Here is a 27,686-nt window from a genome sequence, read left to right as displayed (position 1 = left end):
GCAACTAAATATATATGGTGAGGCTGAGTTAATTTAAGCAAAATGAGGTCTTGTGGGCTTTTCAGCAATGATTTGACCACTGAAGCTTGGATTCAATCAAGATGTAAAGATATTTAACTAATGAAGCCCAGTTACTGGGTGCTGTCCAGCATTAAAATTCACTGGTGTTTTCTTATTAGTGATACATGGCTTCACATTCAGTTAACAGACCAAGATATATCCTCTTGTGTAGTGATCACCAGACAAGGAAAAACATCAGCAAAATTATAATACAATGTTCTTACAGATGAAGACTGAATGACAGATGTTATGTCGTTTACAGATACAAAATGACTATAGATCCTAGTAGTACACTTGCAAAAATTGGGAGTTGTGTGGTATGCTGTTAACAGCATTTGCAAAGTCTAAAACAAACAGTGACAACAACTTCTACAATGTTCATGTGTTCCTGTCCAATCATTAACAACATCTAGTAAGATGTGTAGAGGGTGAGCCATACTGCTGAGGACTGAGTAGCTTCTGTGCATGATAGTTTGTTTAAAATGATCTGCTTCATTGTTTTAATAACTCTAATAGAGCAGTCATAAAACAGTCAAGAGCTATATACCTACAAAGCAGGTGTTTAACATTATTATAAAGTACTGAAAAACGTAGGCCTGTTCTAAATGTAGTTGGTGACTTCATCCATGCTTGAATTAATCGGACAGCTAAGGAGATGAAAGATCGTGCACTCCACGTGCAGGCTATTCATTTCAATATGTTTGCATTTATTAAAATACGAGTATATACACTGCATGATATATAACTATACAGCTGCTGTATTTACTTTTATTTTAAAAGTGTCAATTTCAAAAAGAAGTTTTCTGAAGACCCTATATACTGCCATGTATGTATTACATACAACAACTTAAGGCTTTCCAAGTTGCTATAATTTTGATTCCAAATACAAATGTTTATAATGAATGATCAAAATGAGTCAATAAAATTCAGCTATCTTCATTAGGACTTCATTATCTGCATCCCAATGCATGTCATGATGAGAAGGACGATAATCCAGGTTACAAGCACAATCATTCCAAGATACACTGGTTCATCAGCAACACCCCATCCTGTAAGAGAACACTAAAGTATCAGCCTATTAGGTGGCATCCCTAAGAAAATAGCCAACATACATAGTAGCCTCTGTAAGGATTGGCAAGGAGTGCTATTCAGTAAAAACAGGGAGTCAGAAACTTGAAACTAAACCCTATACTGAATGTATAGATAAAAAATCCCAGGTGGTGACTTGATTCACAGACAGCTTGCGGTCTAGGCAGGTGCCTGGGGAGTCACACAGTCCAATGGCGGATCCAGGATGGGGCATTTGGGGCAAATGCCCCCCCCCCCCCCCCCCCCAACCTTGTCGAGGAGCCAGCCATAGCTACTTCTGATTAAAATACTAAAAAGTTTATAAAACTCATTACAAATGTGCCTGAAACCAAAGCAAACCAAAGTAATTAGCTGTGAAATAGTCACCCAGCACCTTCGTGGGTACTAAGTGCCTCTAAAAATAATTATTGTGTTGCTGTTTAAGACATTCAGAGCCTTTACAACAGCTTTTTAAGACTTCACAACCATCTGCAAAGGCCAAAATGGCAATATCAACAGTGAGACACTACTAAGAGGTGATTAATTACTGCTTCAAAAATGCAGCAACTAATGGCTCTCCCCAACCACCTACAACTTAGCCTGTTAGTGCCCCTCCCCTTGCCAGCTCCTGGATCCGCCCCTGCAGTCTGGGATCCAGGATATCCTCTGCAGTAATGACATATGTCGTTTATCATTGATAGCAGCTATCTCTTAATTATTATTCTTCTATTTTTAAATATATAAGCTAACTCAAATCTGGCTAAAAGTTAATCAAAAATGCAACAAAGATGGGTATGAATATGAATTAAGCCATCATGGTAAGTATTTCAGCATGCAAGTTTTTTTTTTAAATTTTAGCTGCCCAAAAGTAGTTGCCACTGACTCCCAGCGTTCACTTTTCCATACACACTTTCTCTTTTGCTATGACGCCTCTGTATATAGCTAAACTGTAATCATGATAAATGTTTACATGAAAAAATAGTTCAAGTATAATTTTGTTACGCAGATATGAGGGAGGGCCAAGGGGGGGTTTGCCCCCTTGGCACTTCTTTTGCCCCCCTTGGACCAACAGGACTATATTGATACCAGAAACTGGAATTATGCATTCACACTGTATTCAGAAGTACAAAAAGCCAATGGGCAAATAGAAGACAACAGTTATAAATGCACTTTACAGTTATAAACTATACACTGTGAAGAAAGTGAGGAAAACAAGTTTGAATTTTTGTGCGAAGATTGAGATACTCTAATAGAGAAGTCACTACTCTAATAGAACAGTTGCCATTCTAATGTCATCAATTTATAAATTTTGCAAATTATAACAATACTATACTTTATTTTGATTTAGAAAATGGTATACATAATATGCTTTGGAGAATAATGAGCTCTTTAAAATCTACTAAGTGATGTTCTTAAAATGGTTAGAAACCTGCTAGCAGGAAAGACCTCAAGCATCACAAATCTCACCTTCGATCATTGATTTGCAATTCTCCCTCCAAGCATGTTCAGGCTGATAGCCTGCAGTGGGCAACCAGTTACCTAGGCCAACATGTGGTTAACCACTTTATATATTTTATAGGCATACCTAAAAGAATTGGATTATGGGAGGCAAAATCTAATGTTGTACACACGTTTGTTACGATGAATGGAGAAGTCCACAAATATCACGGAAAATTCTGTATAATGCCCATCTGAAGGCACAACTTGTGACAACTCGTTTCCATCGTATAAGTTACATCCACACAAGTTGCTTCTTCTTCAACACACGTGTTCTTTACACTGCTGTGATGCCATAGGCACTGGCTGGCTCAACTGACATTATCAATCACTGCTGTTTCCCAGCTGTGCCAGATCCGAGTTTAACTTGTGAAAGGAAGCGGTGCGAGCTTCGATTTTATCAATACTTCGACAAAAGCAAGTTCAGTTTTCTGTGTTGTGTGATGATTTCAGTACAACATATAACTCAATCCCACAATGACTCCACCTATATGCCCATATAATTTCTAAGTTGGTTAGAGACCATGCACTCGGATCTTCGTGCTAGGTCTCTAACCTACGCATAGGCTGTAAACCATAAACTTTGTTAGCTAATTGCTATCAAAAATGCTCCCAAATTCAAACCTAGGAGATCTAATTTAAATCAGAAGACACTCAACTAGTGTCTTAGAAAGTGTATGCCCTTCATTTATCCAACTATACCAAATGCAAATGAATACACAACTTGTGTACTAGAGTTTCATTCTTCTTCTTATCTTAGTGGAATAAGCAGTGTTTTATCTAAAACTTCTGACAGCGTCTTCTAGATCCACCTATGCACATACCTGTCTTTCAACTCCATGATAAATACAATTAAGCATCAATAATCATATCATTTCTCATTGTAACTAATTTGTAAACCTCACACTTTAAATAAACTTGAAAGGTACATAAACAAACAATTACAAGGGAAATTTAAGAATTTTAAGTTTGATAAGGGATCAAGCCATAAATTGTATTGCAACAAGGAAGGTCACCTACACCCCCCCTCAAGAGCCCGAAATTGTTGCTAGATAGCATCTCACACTTATCAAAACTTACTGGGGGAAGCAGTACTTCCTCTGATGCCATTGGTCACACATGAGCAGTATTCATTCGACCCGTACAATGTGTGTATTATATGTTAGCAAAATAATGTGGTTGTATTATACTACACCTTTAATTAGTATGTCTCTAATACCCTCAGCAGGATATGAGACAGGAGACAAATAGGCTATATATTTCATCCATTTATCAAATGATTCAGTAGGCCAGAATACTCCTACACAGAATAACAATGAATAAACAACAAATGATTTTACACTTTCCTCACCTCCGATGAGCAATATAGGATAGAACAAAGCTATTGAAGTTTGTAATGCTGACCCTTCGTCTGACATGAACGCTGATAATGCCAATCCTGTTTTTTTTTTTTTAATGAGATGTATCAACCTGTGGTTTATAATGAGCTGCTCACCAATAGCAATACCACATAATCCTTCCATAACAGCAATTAGGATCACAAGTGGAATAGCACCTTCTCTTTCAATCTAAAACAGATGAGTAATACAAATTTGACAATGGGTGGTATAAAAAGAGTTTCCATATGTTAGTTAAAGAGTTATCAGACTTTTAGCAAGTCAACGTCGTTTAAAGTGTGAATACAATGAGTATTTTGAATTGCATTGTTATCATTCAAAATTGTCCTATATGTACCTATATGCTTGTATGCCAACAAAGGGCATGGTTTTTATACATATACACATACAGCACTAGCTATAGAAGTATATATATATACACCACCTTAGCATGGGAGTTCAAAGGCGCCGCTTGGGGCATATTTCCCAGGAAATATCATGGGAAAGCGGTTTGCCAATGACTTTGATACCCAAAGAACGATTAGTCTTGCGGTGACAGACCCTAAAAAGAGGGTCTGGTGAAACTGTGTACAAAAAGTTTAGCGCTGCTGGAAATGTTGGAATCTCCAATCAGATTGCTCCATTTCAAATTGATTATGTAATGTGTACATTTCAAAAGATTCGCGGCTTATGGTTAATTACATCCGGTGACTTTGCCACTTAAAGTTGTTGAGAAAACGGCCATACAATTCTGTTGGGTCCGTTATAATGTTGAATAAATAAAGAAGCGCCATTAGTTTGGTGATGCTATAAGCAGATCTAGTTGAATGGATGTTGTGATGTAAACAGTGCACTTACGTAACACGTAAACGTCATCCAATAAACATTCCAGAGCTCAAACGTTTTGTACAGAGTTTCACCAGACCCTCTTTTTAGGGTCGGGCCCCACGATACTAAAGAACGATACGCTTTGACTCGTTATATTGAGCGACATAGAGCTTTGTATTGTGGGACTCATTTTTGTAGTGGTTGCTAAGCAGAGTATATTTGCTAAGATAGACTAGTTGGTTGTTACTAAAGGACAATGAAGGCACAAAATAATTGTTTGGGTAATTGTGGATGCGTATTTCTACCCACCGTGTATCAGCCTTTGAACAGACCACGGAACAGCAAAGCTACTACTACTATGTTGAAATAGGTTAGTAACTAACAGTTGTAAGTACTTAACTTAATATAATAACTTACTTACTGTCCCAATAGCGAAGTTAGTTGGCTTACCTTACAGTACAAAAATGACAAGAAGTTAGTTGGCTTAACTTAGTACAAAAATGACAACAATATAAACTCCATCCCACAATCACAAGTTTTCTAACAATGCGTGTTGAAGCATAGTAACGTATTAATGATGTTTTAACGTATGGATAACGTTCTGATGGCTATTAGCCCACACTATTAAAACCACGATCGATCTTCAGATGCTACTGTATAAAAAAATGGGATGAGTTCTCGTTAGTTCTTTATCTATTAGGTGAGTGTGCCCCAAGTGATATATATCACTTATACCATGGCTGCTTGGTATTTGCAGATATATATACACCGTGCCCTTGGGCTTTGGGTGTATATATCAGCAAATCCTTCGTAGCCGTGGTATAGCTATTAAATATAGTATTACTGTATGACTTACATCAAACACATAGAGCGTAAACATTGTCAAGACCAATACTTGCATCAGCACCATGAAACAATAAGTGATCACCTGAGAAAGAACTGTTTCAATAGTAGTTACCCCTAAAATAACAAAAAGCACAATAAACACCTCCAGACCATTAATTTGATGATGAAAAGACACAGACAAACATCATAATATGCACACTGTACAAACCTGCCACCCATGACCGGTCAAACAGACCACCCTTCCTTTCCATTATCAAGTTAGTAACAGTAAGTGGTATAGCAACAGCCAGTGTTAACCTGTACGATACGATAGTTAGCATTAAAGTACATAATCTACTTAATCGTGCTATGAGCACTGAACATATAATGTACATTACCCAGCAATCATATTAGGTGCAGTGAAATCCTTATACTCGATATTAGGTCCTCCATACACATAATTGTTAACCTAATAAAGACAGTGATCACTTTCCATATGTAGCCATACAAAGTACATGTATATGTACCTTTATTACTGGATTAAAGTAGAATTCTGGGATTGAAGTATTTCTTAGGAAATCTCTTCTCATTTTCTAATGTAGTCACAATTAACACATTAGACGTAGCAATGGACACATAACCTACCATAATAGCTGCATTCAGTGTGTCGTTGATTGTATAATAAATTTGTACATCTATAAGAATTCACAGAATATTTAACCTCTGTTCAAGTAAATTATAAAACTATGTATGTATGTCAGTATGTGTTACTATTAGTGATGCCATGACACATGTACAGAATTTTTAATACCACGATAGAATATTTATCATGATAATCACAATTCACATTTATGTTACCAATGATTACTTATGGTTTCAAACAACTACAAACAAAGGCTGGAGATGATATGTTTTTCATAATTGATAGCAATAAACAAGGAACTGAAGTATAAATGTTTTTACAGCATGCAAAATAGCAGTAAACAACATTTAACACAGTTTTTGATTGTATGTGTAGAATCACAAGTCTTAATTAAATTCCATAGTTATAATTATCATGATATAAGCATTGCACTGTTGTATCATATTACGATATATATATTATTATCATGTACTGTGATTATCATGGCATCACTAGCTAGTTACTACTGTGTTTGTTTGTTTTTCTGCACCCACGTGAGCAAAATGTTTTATACTAAAAGCAGCAAGTATGTGAGAAATAGTAAATTTGTTTTAATTGAAAAAGGATGTATCCACTTTATACACATATGAAAACGGAAAACAGCTTGATGTTCTATCTAGAAAAAAAAATTGCATAAAAAACTGCATAGATGATAGACAAACTACCATCTGGGAGATATTAATCTAGATCTGCATTATTTGTGAATTAAAGTGTTTCGTATGAGTTACGCTTCCTTGTATAAGTTTGCTCACTATACAGCTATTGTGCAAAAGCTATTGTGCAAAAGCACGGTAAAGCAATCAATATTTTCTATCCTGTGAAAAAATGATCTTTTAACATTAAACTATACATGTAAGGGTATGTGGCTTAAACAGCCTAAAATTATTTTCCAAAACCCAGCGTAATATGGTTGTACAATCCAGTATTGTAATCCCCCAGTGCATGTAATGTTTGTTCACGTAATTGTCAATAAAACCTACGTAGTGTTTGTCAATAAAACCCACGTCAAGAATTTGACATATAATTATTCATGAACTCTGTTAGCGCTTAAATAAAGAAAAGAGACTAGCCAGATGTGGCTATACCTGCTTAGCATACATCATCCCCAAATAGCTAGTTGTGCAGAAGACACAATGAAATTTTGTAGTCTATCAATAAAAGCAGGACGTTTTATTTTTTGTGTGTGAAAGCTGACTTATTCATTCTTACCAGTCACGTCTAGTATCAGTTCAATGGCAGCTCCACTCACTTCAGATGGACTAACAGAACTACCATCTTCTACCCCTTCGCACACTGTCACAAGCCTATGTATGTCATGTCAGGAATATCAAAGTCCCATTCATATCATTTAGCACTTGCACACCTTTCTATAAAGTTTCTACTGTAGTTTTTAGGAACACTAAAGTAGCCCCAGGCTTCTCCCTCTTGTATCTTGTTTATTCCTTCAGCCATATTATCAGCATAGTTCTACAAATATTTATAATACCCACAATCAAATATTTCAGTACTCACCAGATCAAGAGTATCATCATCAATGTGTGATAGAAATGATTTACCGAGATCAAATGTTCCATTAAAGAAATCAGAATGATATGCTACAAGTGGTGGTTGATGATCAAAACACATGTACAATAGAGAGTTAACAGTACAGCCCAAGAAGCTGATGTGGTGGTTACGTGTGTTACACAAGACCTGAAACCAAAATGCCATCATTATTTAAATTTATCGCCATTAATAATTTTCATACTGTGTGTATGTAACAATACTAGCCAAAAGCCACAGGGTATATTTCTCCATAATAAAATCTCGCCAAAATGGATATACTTTATGCAAACCAATTAATCTTAGTTGTTCTTATGTAGTGTCTTGCTAAAGGTGATATCTATGAATCTGTATGCAGATGTATAGCCACACAACTATACTTGCAGGTTGAAGGTGATCACATAATATAACTAATTTCTGTTGTCTGTATTGCTTTAGAGCAAAAAAGGATAAAATTTTCTTGTGGGGAATTCAGTTGGTTTGCTTTGTATAGAGATGGATAATAAATTATGTGTCTCTTTCACCATGCAGTAATTCCTAAGTGTTTATTCAATCAAAAGTGTTACCAAATTCAACATCAGAAGGCTAATTTTTCAAAATTTTCCTGTGGGGACATGTCCTCAGATCCATCTAGTTAGAGCATGCTTTGCATGTTGAGTGTGCCTCCACTAATTCCCATGTAGATCTGCCCCTGTTACTTAAAATTGAAACCCCCTTTGGAAATTTCTAGATCTGCCACTGTTGCTACCATCATTACTAGACACAAATCTTTTTGGAAATAGTTATTCTAAGCCAGGTTTTTTTAAACAGCATTTTTAGTGGGATTTCAGACCCTTTGCGATGTAACTGACTAATTGCATGTGTGGCCGATAAATATATACCATTGGTAGCCTTGCAACCAAACTTTTGCAGAAAGTAAGCCTACATACAGTTAAATAAACTTGTTAACATTTTTAACATTGCAGAAACTAAGTCTATGTAATAGTTGTAACATGGGCATAAGGGCATACATATCAGACAAAAGCCTGAATACCCTGTGTTACAGCTAATATGTATCACTTCCAATCCATATCAGGCAAAGCATGGGCGATCAATTTCCCAAGCCAATACGAGTGCAACCGTGCACTGGATGCATTACACATACATGTCTAAAGGATTCGATTGTGGGTCAGCAGCTGGACATTCTGGCTACTTTTGGTTATGATGAACGAACAAATCCTGAAGATATTATGAAGAATTTTGGTTGCTCAAGTTTAATGGTTTAATCAATGCTATTATGGAATAATAAAAGAGTTAACTAAAGGCCTAGATGGGTAAGCTTGCTTGTAGAGTGGTTACTTTGTGTAGAGTGGTAATTTTGTGATAGGGGTGTGGTCCGTATTTGAAAACATGTGGAAACACTTGGTGAATGAGCTAAAGCACTAGTTCTCACCTTATCCAAGCGTTTTTCAACTAGTAGTAGGGTATATAGCGAGGGTAACAAAATTCTTTCTGTCTGAGTGATTTTCATGGCCAAATCTAAGTCATGCATACTAATCACGTGAGTATTTATCAATCCCCACAATCGATTTTTGCCTTAACATCTATATAATTGTTGCCCAGTTGTTGTAGCCCGGTCTACATTCAGATGTAGCCCTGGAGAAGTCCTCAACTGTGCTACATTGTGAATGTAGCCCAGGCGGCTCCTTTGATCTGAGGCGTGAAAGTGATACATAGCAATATTATGATAGTGAGTTGTAATTATCACATCACAATAATGATTTTTTGATCGCAAGTATCACACCATCAATATTTTTGCTCAGCACTACCACTACCTAAAATGCACTAATACATATGCCCCCAGAAATATCATAACGTACATTACATTTTCAAAAAAAACAACCTTTTAAAAGTCATAGATCCATTGCTGCTTATCCGCAAAGATAAACAATTCAATAGCAGATCACACCACAAAGCTCATGCAATTCAAATCACAAATAACATGGCTACTACAGTGGATCCTCACTAATCCGAACAGCTCTGTTCTCAAATTGACAAAACTCTGTTCAGATAGTGAATTTGTTTGGATTAGTGAACCCACTGATTATATACAGAGCCTAATTCAATTACTCTAATAGAACATACACTTGGTTGCAAAATACTCTAATAGAACAGTCATTTGTACTGTTCAGATTAGCAAGTGTTCAGATTACTGGAATTCGGATTAGTGAGGATCCACTGTACCACAATAACAAGGCATTGAAAAAAAAAATGTTCATTGATTAATAAGCAAACACTCGATGTTACAGTGACCACTTGGACTTGCACAAACATTTCTGTTGATGTACAAAATATTTTAGGACAATGGAGATATGCACACAGACCATTTATATATACCCATTATAAACAAGTACTGTTGTTCCTTACACAATTATGCACATTTAAGGGTTAAATATCTTACGCACAAGTATCATGATAAGTGTAGTAGACTGTGACATCAGTTAGATCATGTCCATAGGAAAGGAGAACAAAACTGAGTTGTATAGTTGGGTTGAGAATTAGGAAGAATAGCAAACTGTAGAAAGAGCAACCAAGTAAGTAGTTTACAAAACGAAAATTTATTAAATTGAATATTCTATCTAACACGGAAGTGTGTTATATATGTTAAAAAAACAACCGGTTTTATAATAGTATAGTTGACTACTGCATTAGAGTAGCAAAATAATATTGAAAGAGTAGTGCAGCGCTAGTGAAGCCATTTAACTTTTGCTGTACAGGTTGCAGAAGCTTGTATTTAGGTCCCTTTTTGCTTATTAGTCTATATTTATACTGTTACATTGTTCAAGTAAAATTTATTTAGCAAAATAAATAAATAATCTAAAAAAACTTTGATGATTTCATCAGGTTAGTGAAATATTGCAGAAGTAAATGGAAGTGTGCAGAACTTAGGTTACAGCAGAGTAACCAGCAAGAAAATGTAACCATTATTACTAGGAATGTATTGATTGATTCATTTACTGTTTAAACCTGACACAATTAGCTAGAGCCATTCTTCCTTGCAGGTTTGACAACATACAGTAGCACTAAATATATACAGTACAAAAAGTATATATTAGCTAAACACAAGACATAACTCAAACATTTTTGGTGCAGTTTATTCCAGTGTACATGTCAATGGAATTGCTACCCATATATAGGCATAGCATAAGGGGAACAAGGTAAACTAGGTGGGTTAGAGCCCCATTACATTTAGAGATTGAGATACTTTAATAGAGCAGTCATATACTCTAATAAAACAGTCAAGAGTAGTGTAATTATAAACAGTGTTTATCTATTCTAAATAGAGCTGCTGACTCCATTCCCACCCTAGTGAATGCAACAAGAACTCTCTGGAGATGAAGGTCATACCTTTGCACACCACACACCAGCAGTGTGTCTATAGCTTCACAATGGATATGCATACAGCTGTACTTAGATCTACAGATATGCATGCTTGTGCCTTAGTATAGCCAACACCTTACACTGTTTTTTTCTAGGTCGATAGTATTTGAACTTTAACAAACATTTTGAACTTTCAGTCAAACTAAATTCAATCTCAGAAGGTTACCTTTTCAAAATTTCTTTTAAAGAGTACAGTCAGTATATAGTCTAAATTATAATTCTAGTAGCATTCATTCTTCCAATGTTGAATTTCAATAATTATTTTAAACTTTTTTAGTCAAAATTCCCACCAAATTTAATAGTGGCAAGTTGGTTTTTCAAAATTTTCTTTGGGGAGTAGCTATAGCCTACACCTTATGCTAGTAATTGTTTTTTTTTAGCTCAGAATACTCATCCATATGTCCAGTATTGAATTGGCAATACATATTTGCAAATTCCAGTCAGAATTGCCACCAGATTCAATCTCAGAATAATACTATTACATTTCTCCAGCAAATGTACATGCAGTGCGATGGATTGCTCACTGGCTTTTTGGTCACAGGTAACACGCCAGGATAAACAGTTTCTTCATCTTCTGAGTCACTACCAAAATCCTCTGTTGATCCCCTGGGAGGGGGAGTAGTGGAGCTTAATATTAATAGGCACATAAATGTCACTTACCATGTACCACTTACCACATACAGCTGCAGTGGCAATACATTCCATTGCCTTGTTGAGGGTAGAAATTGATCATAATATCTGCAAAATTCGAGATTACCAAGCTGTAACTCTCAGTAGCCTTGTTCAACCTTCCTCTATGAGTAAACTTCACCTAAAAGCATTGGTAGTTTGATTGGTAAGGTAGGTTTCCTGTAGCAGCATCATTTGAGCACAATTTTGGGTTCAATAAAGTATAACTAATAGCAAGGCAGCTCAGCGTTGAAACCGGGTCACTACCGCTGACCCGGATGACCCGGATTTGACCCAGATTAATTAAAGCCGAAGCATGCAATAAGAGCTATGTTTCGGGTAGTCTCGCTGGCGACCACGTTTTGAGCGATCGATTCGTGTTGAGTAACAAGTAGTTATGTGATAAATAAGCCGGTAAGTTTATAATTTAAAATCAGTCAGTGGGTTTTGGTTCCATGTAGCTACTGCGAGTTTACAGACAGCAATTGGGTGTGACTTCATGCATACCCAGTATTACAATTTTCCAATATATTGAAGTGGGTGTGGCTCACAAAAGTACTTATCCTGCTGCAAGACTTGGACTATATACAACTCTTACAATAATCGATTAGTGGGCTTGGCTCCACGTAAGCTTGCAGACAGCCAATGGACACAGTTTTGTGCTACGGACTGCACTTACTAATAAATGAACGTGGCTGAGTATGTTTGTAACACAATAAGTGGGCGTGGCTCACGAAAGACCTACGCGATAGCGTTTATAAGTTTCCGCGTCGTCAAATGAACAATTTCATTTCTCACGTGATCCAATCTGGGTCAGACCCGGATAATTTGTAAACCGGGTTGGACCCGGATGACCTGGTTGACCCGACCAGTTTCAACGCTGTAGCAAGGTTATCATTGCCAAAGATAGGTAGTGTATCATTATTGACCACACCCAAGCCTAGTCACATGAGCCTGATTGGATAAGCTAAGTGCTTTTGTAGCTGAATTGCAGCAGTATTGAGGGATAAAATCACAGTGTGCAAGAGACATCAAACATTAATTTGATCTTTGTTTTAAATCAAGATTTCTATTTTTAAGCAGTTGAGTGGGCAAGTTATGTAGTCAAGGTTTGCTTTCTGGAAAATTTTCCCTATATCGTGCTCACCCAGATGGTTAGAGATGTTCAAAGTTAACCATACTTCATATGTGACTTCTTTGTTGATGGATGATGACTACTGTGGTGTGAAGAAGTTTGGGCTATCATTCATTTGGTGTCCGTAGACAAAAAACCGTTTTTGTATCCCAAAATCCTGCTCAAATAATGCAGCAACAGGAAATCTACCTCATTAATCAAACTACCAATGCTGTTAGGTGAAAGTTTACTCACATAGGAAGGTTGAACTCCAGTGTTGTGATAAAGGATCAAGGCTATTGAGAGTTACTGTTTGTAATCTCGGATTTTGCAGATATTTTGATCAATTTCTACCCCAAGAAAGCAATGGAATTTATTGCCACTGCAGCTGTACACATGAGTCAGTCCAACACTTAGGAAATTATTTTGAAGATGTTACATTGGAAACCCTATTATAGGAGAAAAGTCAATTTAGTGTAAAATTACAGTGTTTTGTAATGACACCCTAATTTGTATATGCTTTGGATGTTTGTACCATCAATGAACCTTCATCAGGTTGGGAACAGTATCTGTGTCGGTCTTTTACAGCTCAAATAATCATGGAAGCCATAGAAAATAGTTGCCTGCATCACTAATGTATACCATTAATACCTGTTAATTTAACTAATTTGTTCATTAGTATCCATTAGTGTCCATTGGCACCATTAGCTACAGCACTTATGTCTAATTTTATTATAACCCGAGTTCTACACATTTCTATTTACTTTGCATTATTTCACCAGCCCGTTAGCTTAGAATCTAGCAGTCAATTAATTAACTTATATTACAATAATAATTATTACTCACAGTGGTTGACGAATAAATTTCAGCGTTTCTTTCATAGACTGAGCTGTTATATTAGATAAACTAGGAAGTTGTGGCATGTTGAGGTGAATGCCTATAGTAATCACCTTATTATTGTTGAAACTTATTAAGCTACAACACTTACCAGAGAAATAGGAGGGATACTGGACAGTGTCAACATTGTTGCCTAGCAATGGAGTATGTTCTGAAGGATCATCATCTTGTTGCTATGGAGAGCATTAACAACAAACTATCTATATAACCATCCAGTTGTTAAATCCATAAAGTATTGGTAATGTGTCAGCATGCTTGAGAGCATGTATATAACTTCTCAGGGGTAAATGGTTTAGATAGAATGAGCTGACGATGTCTATTAGAAACCTGAGAATGATGTAGGCAAGGGCTATCCACAATTACAAAAGCTGCAAACTGATGTCAGCTCTTCTAGAAAATTTCCCTGAGTGCAAGAAAGTGGCAAACTGTAGGAGTTACATGTAGTAGTACCCTTCGATTTGATAGTGTCAGCACCACACCATGACATTACCAATGATGTCTGTCTTGTCCAGTAGGTAAGCTAACAGTAAGGTTATTTTGTTTTTGGCTTCGTCGATTTTCATTTGATAAATGTAGTAAACAACCACTGGCTATATATAGACCACAGGTTACTATCTACTTAGTAATGCCACCACATGCTTCTATTCTACTAGTAACTTCATTAAGTCTCTAAACATCAAAGGAAATTATGCCATTTTCTATGCCACTTACAATTGAAGCACCCTTAGCAGGTTTCTTGCTCAGTTGAAGATCTTGTTGTTCTGATAACTTCAGGAAGACATCTTCTAGGGTCTGTGGAACACATACACGTACACACAGAGAGTTGATGTTTAGCTGTATCTTCTAGGCATATCTCAGGTAAAAGTGATGTGAAGTTCTACTTTTAAGATCCTTGGAAGAAAAACAGTCCTTTTCTTGCAAGAATCTTGCACATCATTTATCCCTGGGATTTTATACTTCTAAGGAAATGCTTTGCCTCAGGCTGTATGTACGGCATGAGTTCACTATAATAAACAAGTGTTACAAAAAGTTAACAAATAAGTGCAAAATAGCTTCACTAAACTATAATATTATAATTATTTCATGGGTGACATTATGGTTTATTTTCCAAATATCTAGTCACCAACGTGTATGTACCTAAAAGGTAATGCATGCTACTCAGTGTACATATGAACTCACCGACACACTGTACGATTTAATAAGATCATCAGGCTTAGCTTGTGCTAGTAATCTACCAGATCTCATAAGACCGACCTATATTAGGGTGCAAATAGTATCACAATTAAAGACATGTATGTAGATAAACTGACCATGTGTGCTTGCCTGGCCTCCTCAATGTAATGGGTGGTAATAATGATAGTATTGTTACCAGTTGAAGTGATTTCTAGTAAGTGATCCCAGATCCTAACAGGATATAAGCACATTCTAATGATTTAAGTTCATCCTAATGATGTTCACACTGCATTTCATCTGAGAACTTAGGCAACTAGCTATAGCCTGCATTAATTATTCACTTACCATATTTTGGAAATTTGGGCAACTTGGCAACTTTAAATATTTGTGACCATAATAGGGAATAAGTCAAACTACTTTACAGTAATTTAAATCATTAGTAGCCAGTACCTCTATAATTAAAGAAATAATCCTGCATAACTGTCTCAATTGTAGCACATTGAGTTGTAAAAATTAATTCATGTGTGACATTTAGGCTGATTTTCCAAAATCCAGACATTTTAAGGGCTCAGCCTCACATATCAATGGTGTCTTCTAACCTATGCAATAATTTCTAATACTGTAATACATGAGCATACGTGTCATGTGCCTGTAAGCCCATGTGGATATTGTTCCCTTCCTTATAGCTTTAACCTAGGGCATAGCTTTAACCTAGGGCATAGCTTTAACCTAGGGCATAGCTTTAACCTAGGGCATAGCTTTAACCTAGGGCATAGCATTCACCGTTTCTTTTGACTAATAGGACTCTAAACAATGTATCACTACAATTACATCTCTCCTAAAACTCACTTAGCTCTCAACATAGTATCAACTCCAACAGTTGGTTCATCCAATATCAACATCGGTGGTTCATGTAGTAGAGCAATGCCTAATGAGACACGTCTCTTTTGACCACCACTAGAGTAGAAATAATAGGATGAGATAATTAATGGCGTTATATGTATATGTGGCATTAGCTAGCATTTCTTTGAAGTGATATGCTAAAAATAATCAACCGCCGCAAACAAACACACACATGCTATAATCACCTCATCTGACCACATAGTTTGTCTGCAGAAGGAATGCTAAGAAATTCCATCAAGAAGTCTGTTCGTTTCTTTATATATTTCAAGTTTATCTTGAATAGAATACCAAAGTAATACATTGTCTCTCTCATTGTCATCTCCAGTTGTAAGGCCAGTTCCTACAAATGATGAGAATAACCAAATTATTTATTAATTTTAGTACACTGAAAACCAAGAGTCTCTATTATGGACTCCATTATGAAATGCTCTGGTACTACAAGTTAAATTCACAATTATTATTTTAATACAACTCACCTGTGGCATGTATCCTACTCCCTTTCCAGGTACAATGTGTCCCCTAGTCCCAGGGGGTTTCCCCAGAATGAGGATGTGTCCTGATTGTATGGGTAAACGTCCAAGGGCACAACGTAGTAAAGTTGTCTTGCCACACCCACTGGCACCAAGAAGACCATAACTATGGGATATCACATGTTTTAAAAGATAAAGGTTCATGAACCATGGCCACACAACAAACACACTTTAGTAGACCTTTTTTCTATGCAAGGCCTACTTACATAAAATCGTATGGCAGGTTTTTTTTTTAATACAGTGTATATCACAAATCTTTAAGCTAATTTCTATGAGTGCAGTTCTCTGAAAAATAAAATCCTGCTAAGATTTTATCGTGTTTATTATTAGATACGTGATAGGGAAGCATTTGTTAACATGGGTAACAGACATTTGTACTCCTGTCATTGGTAAGGAGCTTGCTTGCAATAGAGAAATGGGGAATGTCATGTTTAGTCTCGCTCCAAAACCACCCAAGACTAAGGTATGCTATGGCTACATATAAATAACTCGACAGTAGAATAAAGTCTTCACAGTAAAATATCCGCTATACAGAAAGTGACCACAGAAAGGATCTGGATCACATTCTGAAAAATAAAATCCTGCTAAGATTTTATCGTGTTTATTATTAGATACGTGATAGGGAAGCATTTGTTAACATGGGTAACAGACATTTGTACTCCTGTCATTGGTAAGGAGCTTGCTTGCAATAGAGAAATGGGGAATGTCATGTTTAGTCTTGCTCCAAAACCACCCAAGACTAAGGTATGCTATGGCTACATATAAATAACTCGACAGTAGAATAAAGTCTTCACAGTAAAATATCCGCTATACAGAAAGTGACCACAGAAAGGATCTGGATCACATTCTGAAAAATAAAATCCTGCTAAGATTTTATCGTGTTTATTATTAGATACGTGATAGGGAAGCATTTGTTAACATGGGTAACAGACATTTGTACTCCTGTCATTGGTAAGGAGCTTGCTTGCAATAGAGAAATGGGGAATGTCATGTTTAGTCTTGCTCCAAAACCACCCAAGACTAAGGTATGCTATGGCTACATATAAATAACTCGACAGTAGAATAAAGTCTTCACAGTAAAATATCCGCTATACAGAAAGTGACCACAGAAAGGATCTGGATCACATTCTGTAAACTGTACTGTAATACATGATTGATATCAACCTTAGGGTTAGACTTAATCATGTGTAATATGTTAAAATCTGTTGCATCACACTTAAGACTGTGTTAAGGGCCTTTGTTGGACGTTTTTTTATATCCAAAAGAAGTGAAAATTTCTCCCTCAAAACTTTGGATGGTGGCAATCTGAAAACTTTTTCTCCCTCAAAATAAACTGCTATACGGTGATTAGAGTGTGACGTTGCTTCTGGAGAGAAGTTGTCTTCAAATTACCAGCACACTACCATTGATACACTGGCAGTATTTATTTATATATTGCAATCAGAATCCCACAAATAGAACAACTATATAATTTGATGGTTTATATTGCTAATGTGCAAGTTGTCAGATTTATAACGTTTTGAGTTTTGAGTAAAGTTCACTACTGGAAGAGTTCTCACGAAAACCTAATGAAAACAATTTTGATTTTCACATACTAAACCATGAAAATCCATTGAAACTTTACAAATGAATATTCTCCATGAAATAATTAATTTTCATAGAATTTTCATTGGTTATTTTCATTGGATATTCATTGATTTGTCCAATGAAAATACTATGAAACTAAAATTCATTATAATGAAATTGACTTTTCAGAGGTTGTTTTTTTTTGTTTGAAAATTTCATTGGATTTTCAAGGCCAAATTGTCCAATAGTGGTATACCTGGCAGCCTGAAAAAATACATATTTATTTTCTGATCTGCTGGGTCGCTACTAGAAAGTAAATCCACATAAATTTGGTATGACCTTGTATATTAGAGTATAATACACTTTATAAAGTCAATATTTATACATAAACTAGAGTTTTAATAATTCAATGATCAATATACATGTAAAGTGCCCCTTGCTTTCATAGTGCCATCCTATAAGAATAGCCACTATAGAATCTACTGCTACCCGTCGTGAAGGCTACTTTCATTCCTAGGCCAACAATAGCTAGCTGCTGGTATCTCTTGTTAGCAGTTCAGTTGAATTCTGTTTCAAGTGCCTCAAGGCTGTTTAAAATGACCTCTTGCATACAGTACAGCCTTGGTATCATTGGGGCTGCAAGTGCAATTTATAATACAGATACGGCTACTCTATAGTTACACGAGAGTACAATTGTTTCACATGTATGCAAGGCAAACATAGTGCAATAGTCCAGTTCAGATCCTCTTTGTGTTGTTCCATGGTCTGCTCTGCTTAATGGCTGACTCATTGCCCAAATGAAATCATTCATCTTAGAATAATTGTGACCCAGTCTGAGAAAACCGGTCTTATCGCCCATGTCAGCAGATTTGATTTTTCACCCAGGACACAAAGCTACATGAATAAACTGTCTAATTCCACAATCAAAATCAGCTAGACTTGAGTGGTCTGGTTTTGCTGGCTGCTTTTCCCAAGCCCATATGTGTGGTGCGGGGCCTTAATGGAGCTCTGGTCAGCCTGGGGATGACTGTATGTGGCTGTACAGCTGTGTGGTGTTGAATAAGTACCTCTGCTGTGAATTTCCTCTCATTTTAGCCAGTTTTGAGACCTCAATGGCTTGGCCTGGTTCATCCTTTGGCCTTCCTTTTCAATTTTTGAACACCATCTTGCCCGCCTTCCAGCCCCCCCCCTCCGCCTTCCAGGGCCCCCACCTCCCACCCAATTTGCAGCTCGCCTGATACAGTCAACCTCGGTTTGAAAACTATCTAAAATGGCGGGAAACGTAGTTGTTGGCTATTTGCACAGTGGATGCTCTGGAAGGTAAGGAATTGGTATAAAACGTGTGAAAATTTGGTACACATAGCTTCAACCATTGGCGAGCTCCAACACACTAAATACTTAAAACCGGCGTTTCTCGATACTTTTAAATAGGAGATAAGCCTGGTTTTCTCAGACTGGGTCACAATTATAGTTTAATAACTATCAACTAGTCAAAACTACAATGATCCTAGCCTAACCTGTATACCAAAACCCTACAAATTAATGCTCCGTGTGGCTCAATATTACGAATCAAAGCGTATTGTATCTTTGAACTGGTTGGGCACCAAAGACATGAGCAAACTGCATCCCATAATATTACCCCGGCAATGAGCAAGTTAATACCCAAGCAGTGCCTTTGCATGCTCGTGCTAAAGCGGTATATACTATGATATTTTAAATATAAAGTGTCTCTAAGCTTAATAGAATAACCTTTGTTTTTATAATCTTTCATCGCTTGGATTTCACAACATTTCATTAAATATCATTTTTCATATGTAATGGCATGGGTGCAACCTATCAATGTACCATGAAAAATATCTGCATTACTTTAATGGTTAATTCATTAATTAAAAATTAGTATTGTATATTAAAGCTGACACTTTTTCCTGTCCTAGACGTCCTGGCATATAGTAACATGCATTATCAACTACTTATTAAAGCAAAAACCATGGCATGTATTTATATTAATCCCATAAATACACAATTTTTGTGTGGATCAACATGTGTGTAACACACTGCACAAGTTTGGCATATAGTGTTGATCCCGTGTTAGAGACATGTTAAAATATGGAGACACATCTGAGGAGGTTACTTCATTCCTGTTGGTATGTAGCTGTGATGATCATGCATAGCTAGCTTCCAAGCACATTATAGTCTGAGCATAGTATTATCACGATTCAAACTTGTACATTAATATTCCATCACACACAAGTAATCTTGTAGTTTATCAAACACATTATAACACTACAAGATGTGGATAAGGCTAACCAGATGCTATACTACAACTAAAATTACTTTTAGCTACAACTATATTACATGAGTACATGTACTACAAACTACACTAGTCTTGTACTTTCTCTATAATTATTAACTTAATTTGTACTTTCTTTATACTTTACTTATTAACTTAATCACTTGCTTTACTTATATGGAATGGAAGTACATAGTGTAGATTTAATGTAGCAACCACATGCCAACAAATTAACTTTGAGCTCTGACATGAAAGTGCAACCTGAAAGTGCAATATGTATAACCTTAGACCTGTTTTCTTTTGGCACTTGCCTTCACAGGTGTAGCCAAGGGTGGGCATGAGCGGGCACCATCACAGTTCCTTGCCTGACCATCATCAACTTTTGCCCAACCATCACAAGTAGCTAGCTCAATGCTAGTTATGTGCTACACTAGAATCATGGCAGTGTACAAATAACTCTGTGATGACTACAAACAAACTTGTTTGAGGCTCAACTCGAATCCAATTGATTGATATCACGTGATGTATTTAGCCCTTGGAAAATTCCTTTCACACCTCAAGTAGATGCACATGATATTGTGTGTTTAATTTTTTTTAAATTTTCAAAATGGAGTCAACAGTCTTGTGCTACAGTAGGGCACACTAAATGTTTGAGTCATTTGGATTTTTTGGATTCTACTAGTAAGATATTTTGTTCCATGACATTTCCAAGTCAGTTCAAGCGTGTTTTAGTCTACTACAGAAAGTGTCGCACGTCCAAACACGTATACTACCAATGAAGTCAAGTGGAAAGAAGCAATTAAATGCTGACAATACACTCGATGATATATGCCATGGAGAGTGATGGAACAGGGAATGGATAGGGAAAGAAGGTCAAGTCATTGTGAAGTGTCACATGTACCACACACTGACTAACTGTGTTTGTGCCTATGCAAAGCGTACGTTTGTTATGACTCAGTGATATGAAACTGAATTCGTTACTAAGCAGCCTGCTACTTAGGAGTAAACCAGGTTTGCCTGGTTCATGCATTAGTGCTGCTCTACATCTTCATTTGAGGCACGACGTTTAAAAATCATAGGGCTCTACTGCTAGTTGACTGTAGCTTGCAATTCAGATATGTCTAATGATGAATTGTTTTATATTTGGTTCTTGTCCCAGGATCACTGATTTTGATGATACGTGATGTTCACCAGAAAGCAAGCAAATTTAGGAATTTTAATCCAGGAGGAGCAACAAAGGAGACCATCTACACCTGCAGTTTCACCTATGACAATCGTCGCCAATGGATACTGTAGCTACCTGTAAAGAAGACCAGAGTTACAAGTTATATAGTTAGCGGGTGTATCAATTTGCATACCATGCAAGGCAGCATTTGTTTACACTATAGCACAGCTAGCAGAAAATCTTGTGTGCATATCCTTTTCATATTTTTTTTTAATAATGACTCACATGAATGTTAGCATTTTTTTGTGTGTATAGAGTTGATACTAGCTATGCCCAACCATCAGAAACTTGCTGGCTACATCTCTGCTTGCCCGATGCATTACCCTGGTGTATGGGTCAAACTAGAAAAGATTCTGATCAAGCTGAGCATATTTGACGTATATAGCAAAGCATATGAGTATGCAATATACAATGTGAGCATATTGTATGTCATTGTTTTGCATTGCATGCACTAAGCTGTCTGAAGGCAAATTAACTGATGGGTCATAATTATTCAGTGTTTCTGTGTCAGTTGTTTTGAGCTTGTTATGGATGAATCTGTACTATTTAGTCACAAGGCACTGGATAGTGCTATGGGTCAGTTGATTCGATCAGTTCATTAACAATCCAATTTCAAAAAAAAAAATTTGCTCACATCATTTATAAGAAACAGTGCTGCAGACTATATGATATTTATACACCTTGTTCTGTAAGTCTTGTTTCTATGGTACTGCATAAATGCAACATCGTCTTGCGAGACTGCAAGAGATTAAAAAACACATTAAGTAAAGGGCATGGCACCTATTCCGCTTATGAGTATGCATCCCAAATGAAACAGGATGAATACTCGCAAGCAAAACAGGTGCCACACTCTTTAAATACTGAGTTTTTTAATTGCTCACACTCTCACGAGATGTTGCATTTGAGCAGTACCAAGAGTTAATAATAGTGGAGGGAAAGTGTCTAACACTACATAGGCCTGTAAAAATGATCCTGAGAAATTCAAAGGGATTCTTTCTGTAAAACTCTGTAATTTGTAGTATTCTCCATAGGTGAAGATTGTTTCAATCATTGCATTTCTTTGTTCTCTCAGTGTGCAATCATCACATTTCCTTGTTCTGCCTGTATGAACATTTTACACATCTGAAGGAATCCCTTCGAATTTCTCAGAATCATTTTATACAGGCCTATACACTGTTAGATACTCTCCTCCACTATTATTAACTCTTGGTGGTACTGTATCATGCAGGCGAAAGCATGGGCTATCCTTTTATGGAACATCTTAGCATAAAGTATAGTGCAGAGTACCATTTACAATAGGATCAGTTTGCACGAATCCACGTCCATTATTGTCTGCAGGCTTATGTAGAGCCACGCCCACTGATCAGTTGTTATTGTATGAGTCATAATCTAGTATAATAGTGCTGTGAGTAACTCAGCAGATATTTAGTGGTCATAAGCTTGCAAAAAAACTTCACAAACAAGTATAAGAAAAAATAAGAATTTTAAGTTTGATTAGGGATCATATAAACAAGTATTAGAAAAAATTTGGAATTTTAAATTAGATTAGGGACAGTGTATAATGCTGCAATAAAAAGTACTGAAACAAGCTGGATCGGAGTAGTACTCAATGCACAGTAGGGATATTCACTTCTTATTGTTTTAAAGTATTTGGACATTACGTACTACTCCGATCCAGCTTGTTTCAGTACTTTTTATTGCAGCATTATACATTGTCCCTAATCTAATTTAAAATTCCAAATTTTTTCTTATACTTGTCTATATTAATTAGGCCAGGCAAAGTTGATTGTTAGTTTCCCGTTTCAAGATTTTCAAAATATCACGCGGGCGGGAGGTCATTATTCATTATTCATTATGGCTAAAGCCTTGAAGAAAACACTAAAATAAACCCACTATTACAATAATGAAATTATTGTGAATATTTGAAAATCCATGCTGTGGAAATAGCCATATGTGACTGAATTTGACAAAACCAGGCTTCGACGTACAAAGCTTCGTTAGGAGATATGGCAATTTTAAGTAATCATTGTGTAATAACTTCCCAGTGCCTACAGCTGTGCAAACAAAATTTGCACCAATTATACATCTATTTACTAGCTATCACTGAGTGGGTGTATAAATTTCTGATACCCAAAATTTTCCCTGTTTTGGGCAGCTTTTTTCGAGCGGACAATAATATCACAGGTGGTAGTAATAGGGTGGGAGGGTGGGGGGTGGACTTAATATAGGAGTATAAAATGAAGTAAGAAGACGAATGGAATCCAAAGGCCAAGTTTGGGCTCTCCATGGCCCTCCATGGCCCTCAAATCACTCCAAATTGACTGAGAACACTAATGGCGAGCTCTCTGTGAAGTCTCAGCTCACTACACACCATTATCACAAAGCCATGGCCATTTAATGGCGCCAATTTCCCACTCGTGGCTTTGACAGGGTTGGAAGAAAGCTGCTACAGAAACCAGACTTGCCAGCAGAGTTGGGGAAGTTACCTTTCAAAGTAATATATTACATAATACTTTCTACACAATGAAATATATTACAGTTACATAATACTTAAATTATTAGCTGTAAATATTGAAGTTACTGAATACAAGTAACTTCATGTACTTTAATATTATGAATTAAATTAACAATTCAGCATATATGCATGCAAACCACATGTTTTCACACAGACGGTGGGCATTAATAGCAATGGTCTATGTGGTCACGTGGTATGCATCAGTCCAATGGACCGGGCAGCATCCTTTAATATAGGTGAAAGGTTAATGGATTGAGGTAATGGATCACTGAGTAGTTTAATGGATAGTAATAGCAGTATAAAGGGCGTTACTATTCAGTGGACTGGACTACTGGACTGGAACACTGGACTGACATATTTTTGGTTTTTGCACATTCTATGGTTGGATTTACGGAGTCTTGCTAGTAAGAACCCTTTGGACACCTGCAGCCCACTTCTAAACACTGAGGACAAACAGTGGAATATGTGAAAACTGTCTCTTAATAATTTCGCTACTGTTCATTATGCTACTATACAGCACTTATTCCTTACCTGGTGTCCGTGTGTAGTAATGCTGCAGGCAGTGCAGGGAATTCCGCCAGTGAATGTGACAGCAATAGTTAACCAGCAATCAACTAGCCAGTAGACAATATCCTTCAAGATATATCCTTAGAGCAAGCTTGAGGAACAAGCTAGTCTCATTAGTCTTGCTCTCACTAGTCTCGCTATTTCAGTGTAGGGGCTTATCAAATAAAGATTATAAGCACCCATGCTGAAAAATCTCTAATTGGTAAGCCCCTGCACTGACTAGAGAGGTCTGGCCGTGCTGGCGAGACTAGCTTGCTCCTCAAGGATATCTCGAAAGATTGTCTACTGGCTAGTTGATCGCTGGTTAACTATTGCTGTCCCTGCACTGCCTGCAGCATTACTACACACCAGGTAAGGAATAAGTGTTGTATAGTGGCATAATGAACAGTAGCGAAATTATTAAGAGACAGTTTTCGTATATTCCACTGTTTGTCTTCAGTGTTTAGAAGTGGGCTGCAGGTACCCAAAGGGTTCTTACTAGCAAGACTCAATAAAACCAACCTCAGAATGTGTAAAAATCAAAAATATGTCAGTCCAGTAGTCCAGTCCAGTATTCCAGTCCACCGAATAGTAACGCCCCAGTAGTATAAAAGCCATTTGTAATGCATTACTGGCTCATTGTTGCTCATAGTATTACTCGTTACATCGCGCTACTCATTACCTTACTCGTTACGTAATATTATTACTTTTTTCCGTTACTAGTAATGAGTTAATAGTTTTTAAAAGTAATTTAAGTTATATTACATGCATTTTGCAATGTAACGCGTTATATTACGTAACGCGTTACCCCATCTCTGATTGCCAGTCCTGAAGGAAGCAGTGTGGAATATGATCCAGCAATCCATTTCTGGTAAAAACGTAAGTTTGATTTTGTGTGTGTGGAAGCCTGGTTATATGAAACCCGGTCACAATTTAATATTAAGAAACAGGAGTATAAAATGAAGTAAGAAGACGAATGGAATCCAGAGACCAAGTTTGGGCTCTCCATGGCCCTCAAAGCACTCCAAATTGACTGAGAACACTATTGGCGAGCTCTCTGTGAAGTCTCAGCTCACTACACACCATTATCACAAAGCCATGGCCATTTAATGGCGCCAATCTCCTACTCGTGGCTTTGACAGGGTCGGAAGAAAGCTGCTACAGAAACCAGACTTGCCAGTCCTGAAGGAAGCACAGTGTGGAATATGATAGTGTATTAGACCAGCAATCCATTTCTGGTAAACATGTAAGTTTGATTTTGTGTGTGTGGAAGCCTGGTTATGGTCACACATAATGAAAATTTTGTGGCATTTCTATTAAACCATGTGGGCAGAAATGGGAAACTAACAATCAATTTTGCCTGGCCTTATAATCAGTTATTATCAGATTCAATCTGAGAAATTTCAGGCCACATGTACATGCCGCATGAATTGGGCAGGTCGAATAGCCTCAGATTCAGAAGTACAACCACTATAGAGCCATGTTATTAGAAATGTCCGGAATTAGCTGCACGTTGCATTTTTACATGCTGTTAAATTTCGGCTCATAACTCCTCAACAGTAGATTGTATCGAAACGAAATTTGTACCACGGATGCACCATAAGATCGGCTTTAAAACGATTCCTAGAGTTTGTCTTAACTCGTTGTGAGTGCAATGTTAGAACGATTTTATCAAAGAGTGTCCGGAATTACCCTCATTTACCTTATACGTATGACTTCGGAAACACTCTGCTAGCCCTCGAGTTAGTTACTTAGACATGAAAACTGCTATGTATAACTCACATAGTCCCTTGAGGTACATCCATGTTGAGGGAGTGGAGCACGTGGTAGGCGCTGGGACCTCTACCATAGAACTTATTCACGTCGATAACTTGTAGAGCTAGCAAAGTGCCTGAATTGTTGGTATCGTCCATATCTGTTGTAGTGACAATGCTATCAACTAGAGTTTCGACAAAACTGAAAAATGATAACGACGTACGTACGTATATGTATATACCCACCCTGATTAGAGCCGGATTAGCTAATTGAAGTAATTCGCGCGCGCATGCACGTGACGTGTGCGCATGCCTCATACGGACTTAGAGGTGTATCAATAAACTCAGCCACAAGTACTGCAACTGTACAAACACATCCAGCTATTAAATTTAAAGCGGGTACGTAGCTAAGCTGCTCATTGTCAATGAGCAGCTATAGTTATGACATTGCATGCATGAAGGTCACGGGTGCAGGGACCCGTCGATTATGATGGCATAATTTTGAGCATAATAGGTACCTAAAAGCATTGAGCATAATGACAGCATAATAGGTTAAATATTTGTACGATAGTATAAATTCTTGCTGGAAAAATGACAATTGCAAAATAAGATTGATATACTCTAATAGAGCAGTCAGTAACTCTAATAGAACAATCATCAAACTGACTGTTCTATTAGAGTATATCGATCTTTTCTCTTACACGCAGCAAGAATTTATTATTTGTGTTCCAGCCACTCATTTTTTTTTCTTTCTATACAGTGTTAAACTAGTAGCAAAGCATATGAACTAAGGCATGAACATTGAGCATAATAGGTAAATATTGAGCATTAATTTAAGCATAATAGGTGAATTTTTGAGCAGTGCAGCATAGCATAATAGGTAAAATTATGAGCATAATCGGCGGGTCCTCAACTTGATGCAAGCATGTAGTGTAAATAATTGACAGCTATAATATGTCAGTCATCTATACATATGTAGTTGCCACAGTGCTGAACAGTTATTGCAATTTATATTTCCTTACCAAGCATGTGGTGCATGTCTTCCATGTTGTGGATGCATGCATATACACATCACACTTGTAATTATTTTATCACTCTCTTCCAAAGTGATCTTAGCAGTTATTCATGCATTTTAGTTACTTACACAATGGCCTATGTAACTGGCCATGGGAATCTACAAAGTATATTATATTTGTGGTCAGATGT

The 27,686-nt window shown here is 36.9% G+C and overlaps 1 protein-coding gene across 1 annotated transcript; it reads right to left on the bottom strand.

Annotated features, from left to right (window-relative positions):
* Nucleotides 1-754: 754 nt before the first annotated feature.
* On the bottom strand, nt 755-26,727 carry LOC136264654 (ABC transporter G family member 20-like). Its single transcript, XM_066059431.1, has 22 exons — nt 26,509-26,727; nt 16,531-16,690; nt 16,240-16,394; nt 16,001-16,108; nt 15,289-15,382; nt 15,158-15,232; nt 14,690-14,770; nt 14,070-14,151; nt 13,928-14,018; nt 10,323-10,432; nt 7,849-7,931; nt 7,700-7,803; nt 7,546-7,640; nt 6,300-6,349; nt 6,182-6,247; nt 6,053-6,123; nt 5,884-5,972; nt 5,686-5,789; nt 4,121-4,193; nt 3,977-4,063; nt 3,821-3,925; nt 755-1,109 (listed from the first exon to the last, which is right to left on the bottom strand). The coding sequence occupies exons 1-22, from the start codon at nt 26,637-26,639 to the stop codon at nt 1,000-1,002; spliced, it is 2,124 nt and encodes a 707-aa protein (XP_065915503.1). The 5' UTR covers nt 26,640-26,727; the 3' UTR covers nt 755-999.
* Between the last annotated feature and the right edge of the window lie 959 nt (nt 26,728-27,686).

This window comes from Dysidea avara, chromosome 8 (assembly GCF_963678975.1).
Source record: "Dysidea avara chromosome 8, odDysAvar1.4, whole genome shotgun sequence".
Lineage (NCBI taxonomy): Eukaryota > Metazoa > Porifera > Demospongiae > Dictyoceratida > Dysideidae > Dysidea > Dysidea avara.
This window is presented reverse-complemented; position numbering and strand designations above follow the sequence as displayed.

Coding starts and splice junctions, on each gene's coding strand:
- LOC136264654 (XM_066059431.1), bottom strand. CDS start 26,639: ATGGACGATACCAACAATTCAGGCACTTTGCTAGCTCTACAAGTTATC. Junction 15,383..16,000: donor GATACTATGTTGAGAGCTAA/GTGAGTTTTAGG, acceptor ATATCCTGTTAG/GATCTGGGATCACTTACTAG. Junction 15,233..15,288: donor AGGCCAGGCAAGCACACATG/GTCAGTTTATCT, acceptor ACCCTAATATAG/GTCGGTCTTATGAGATCTGG.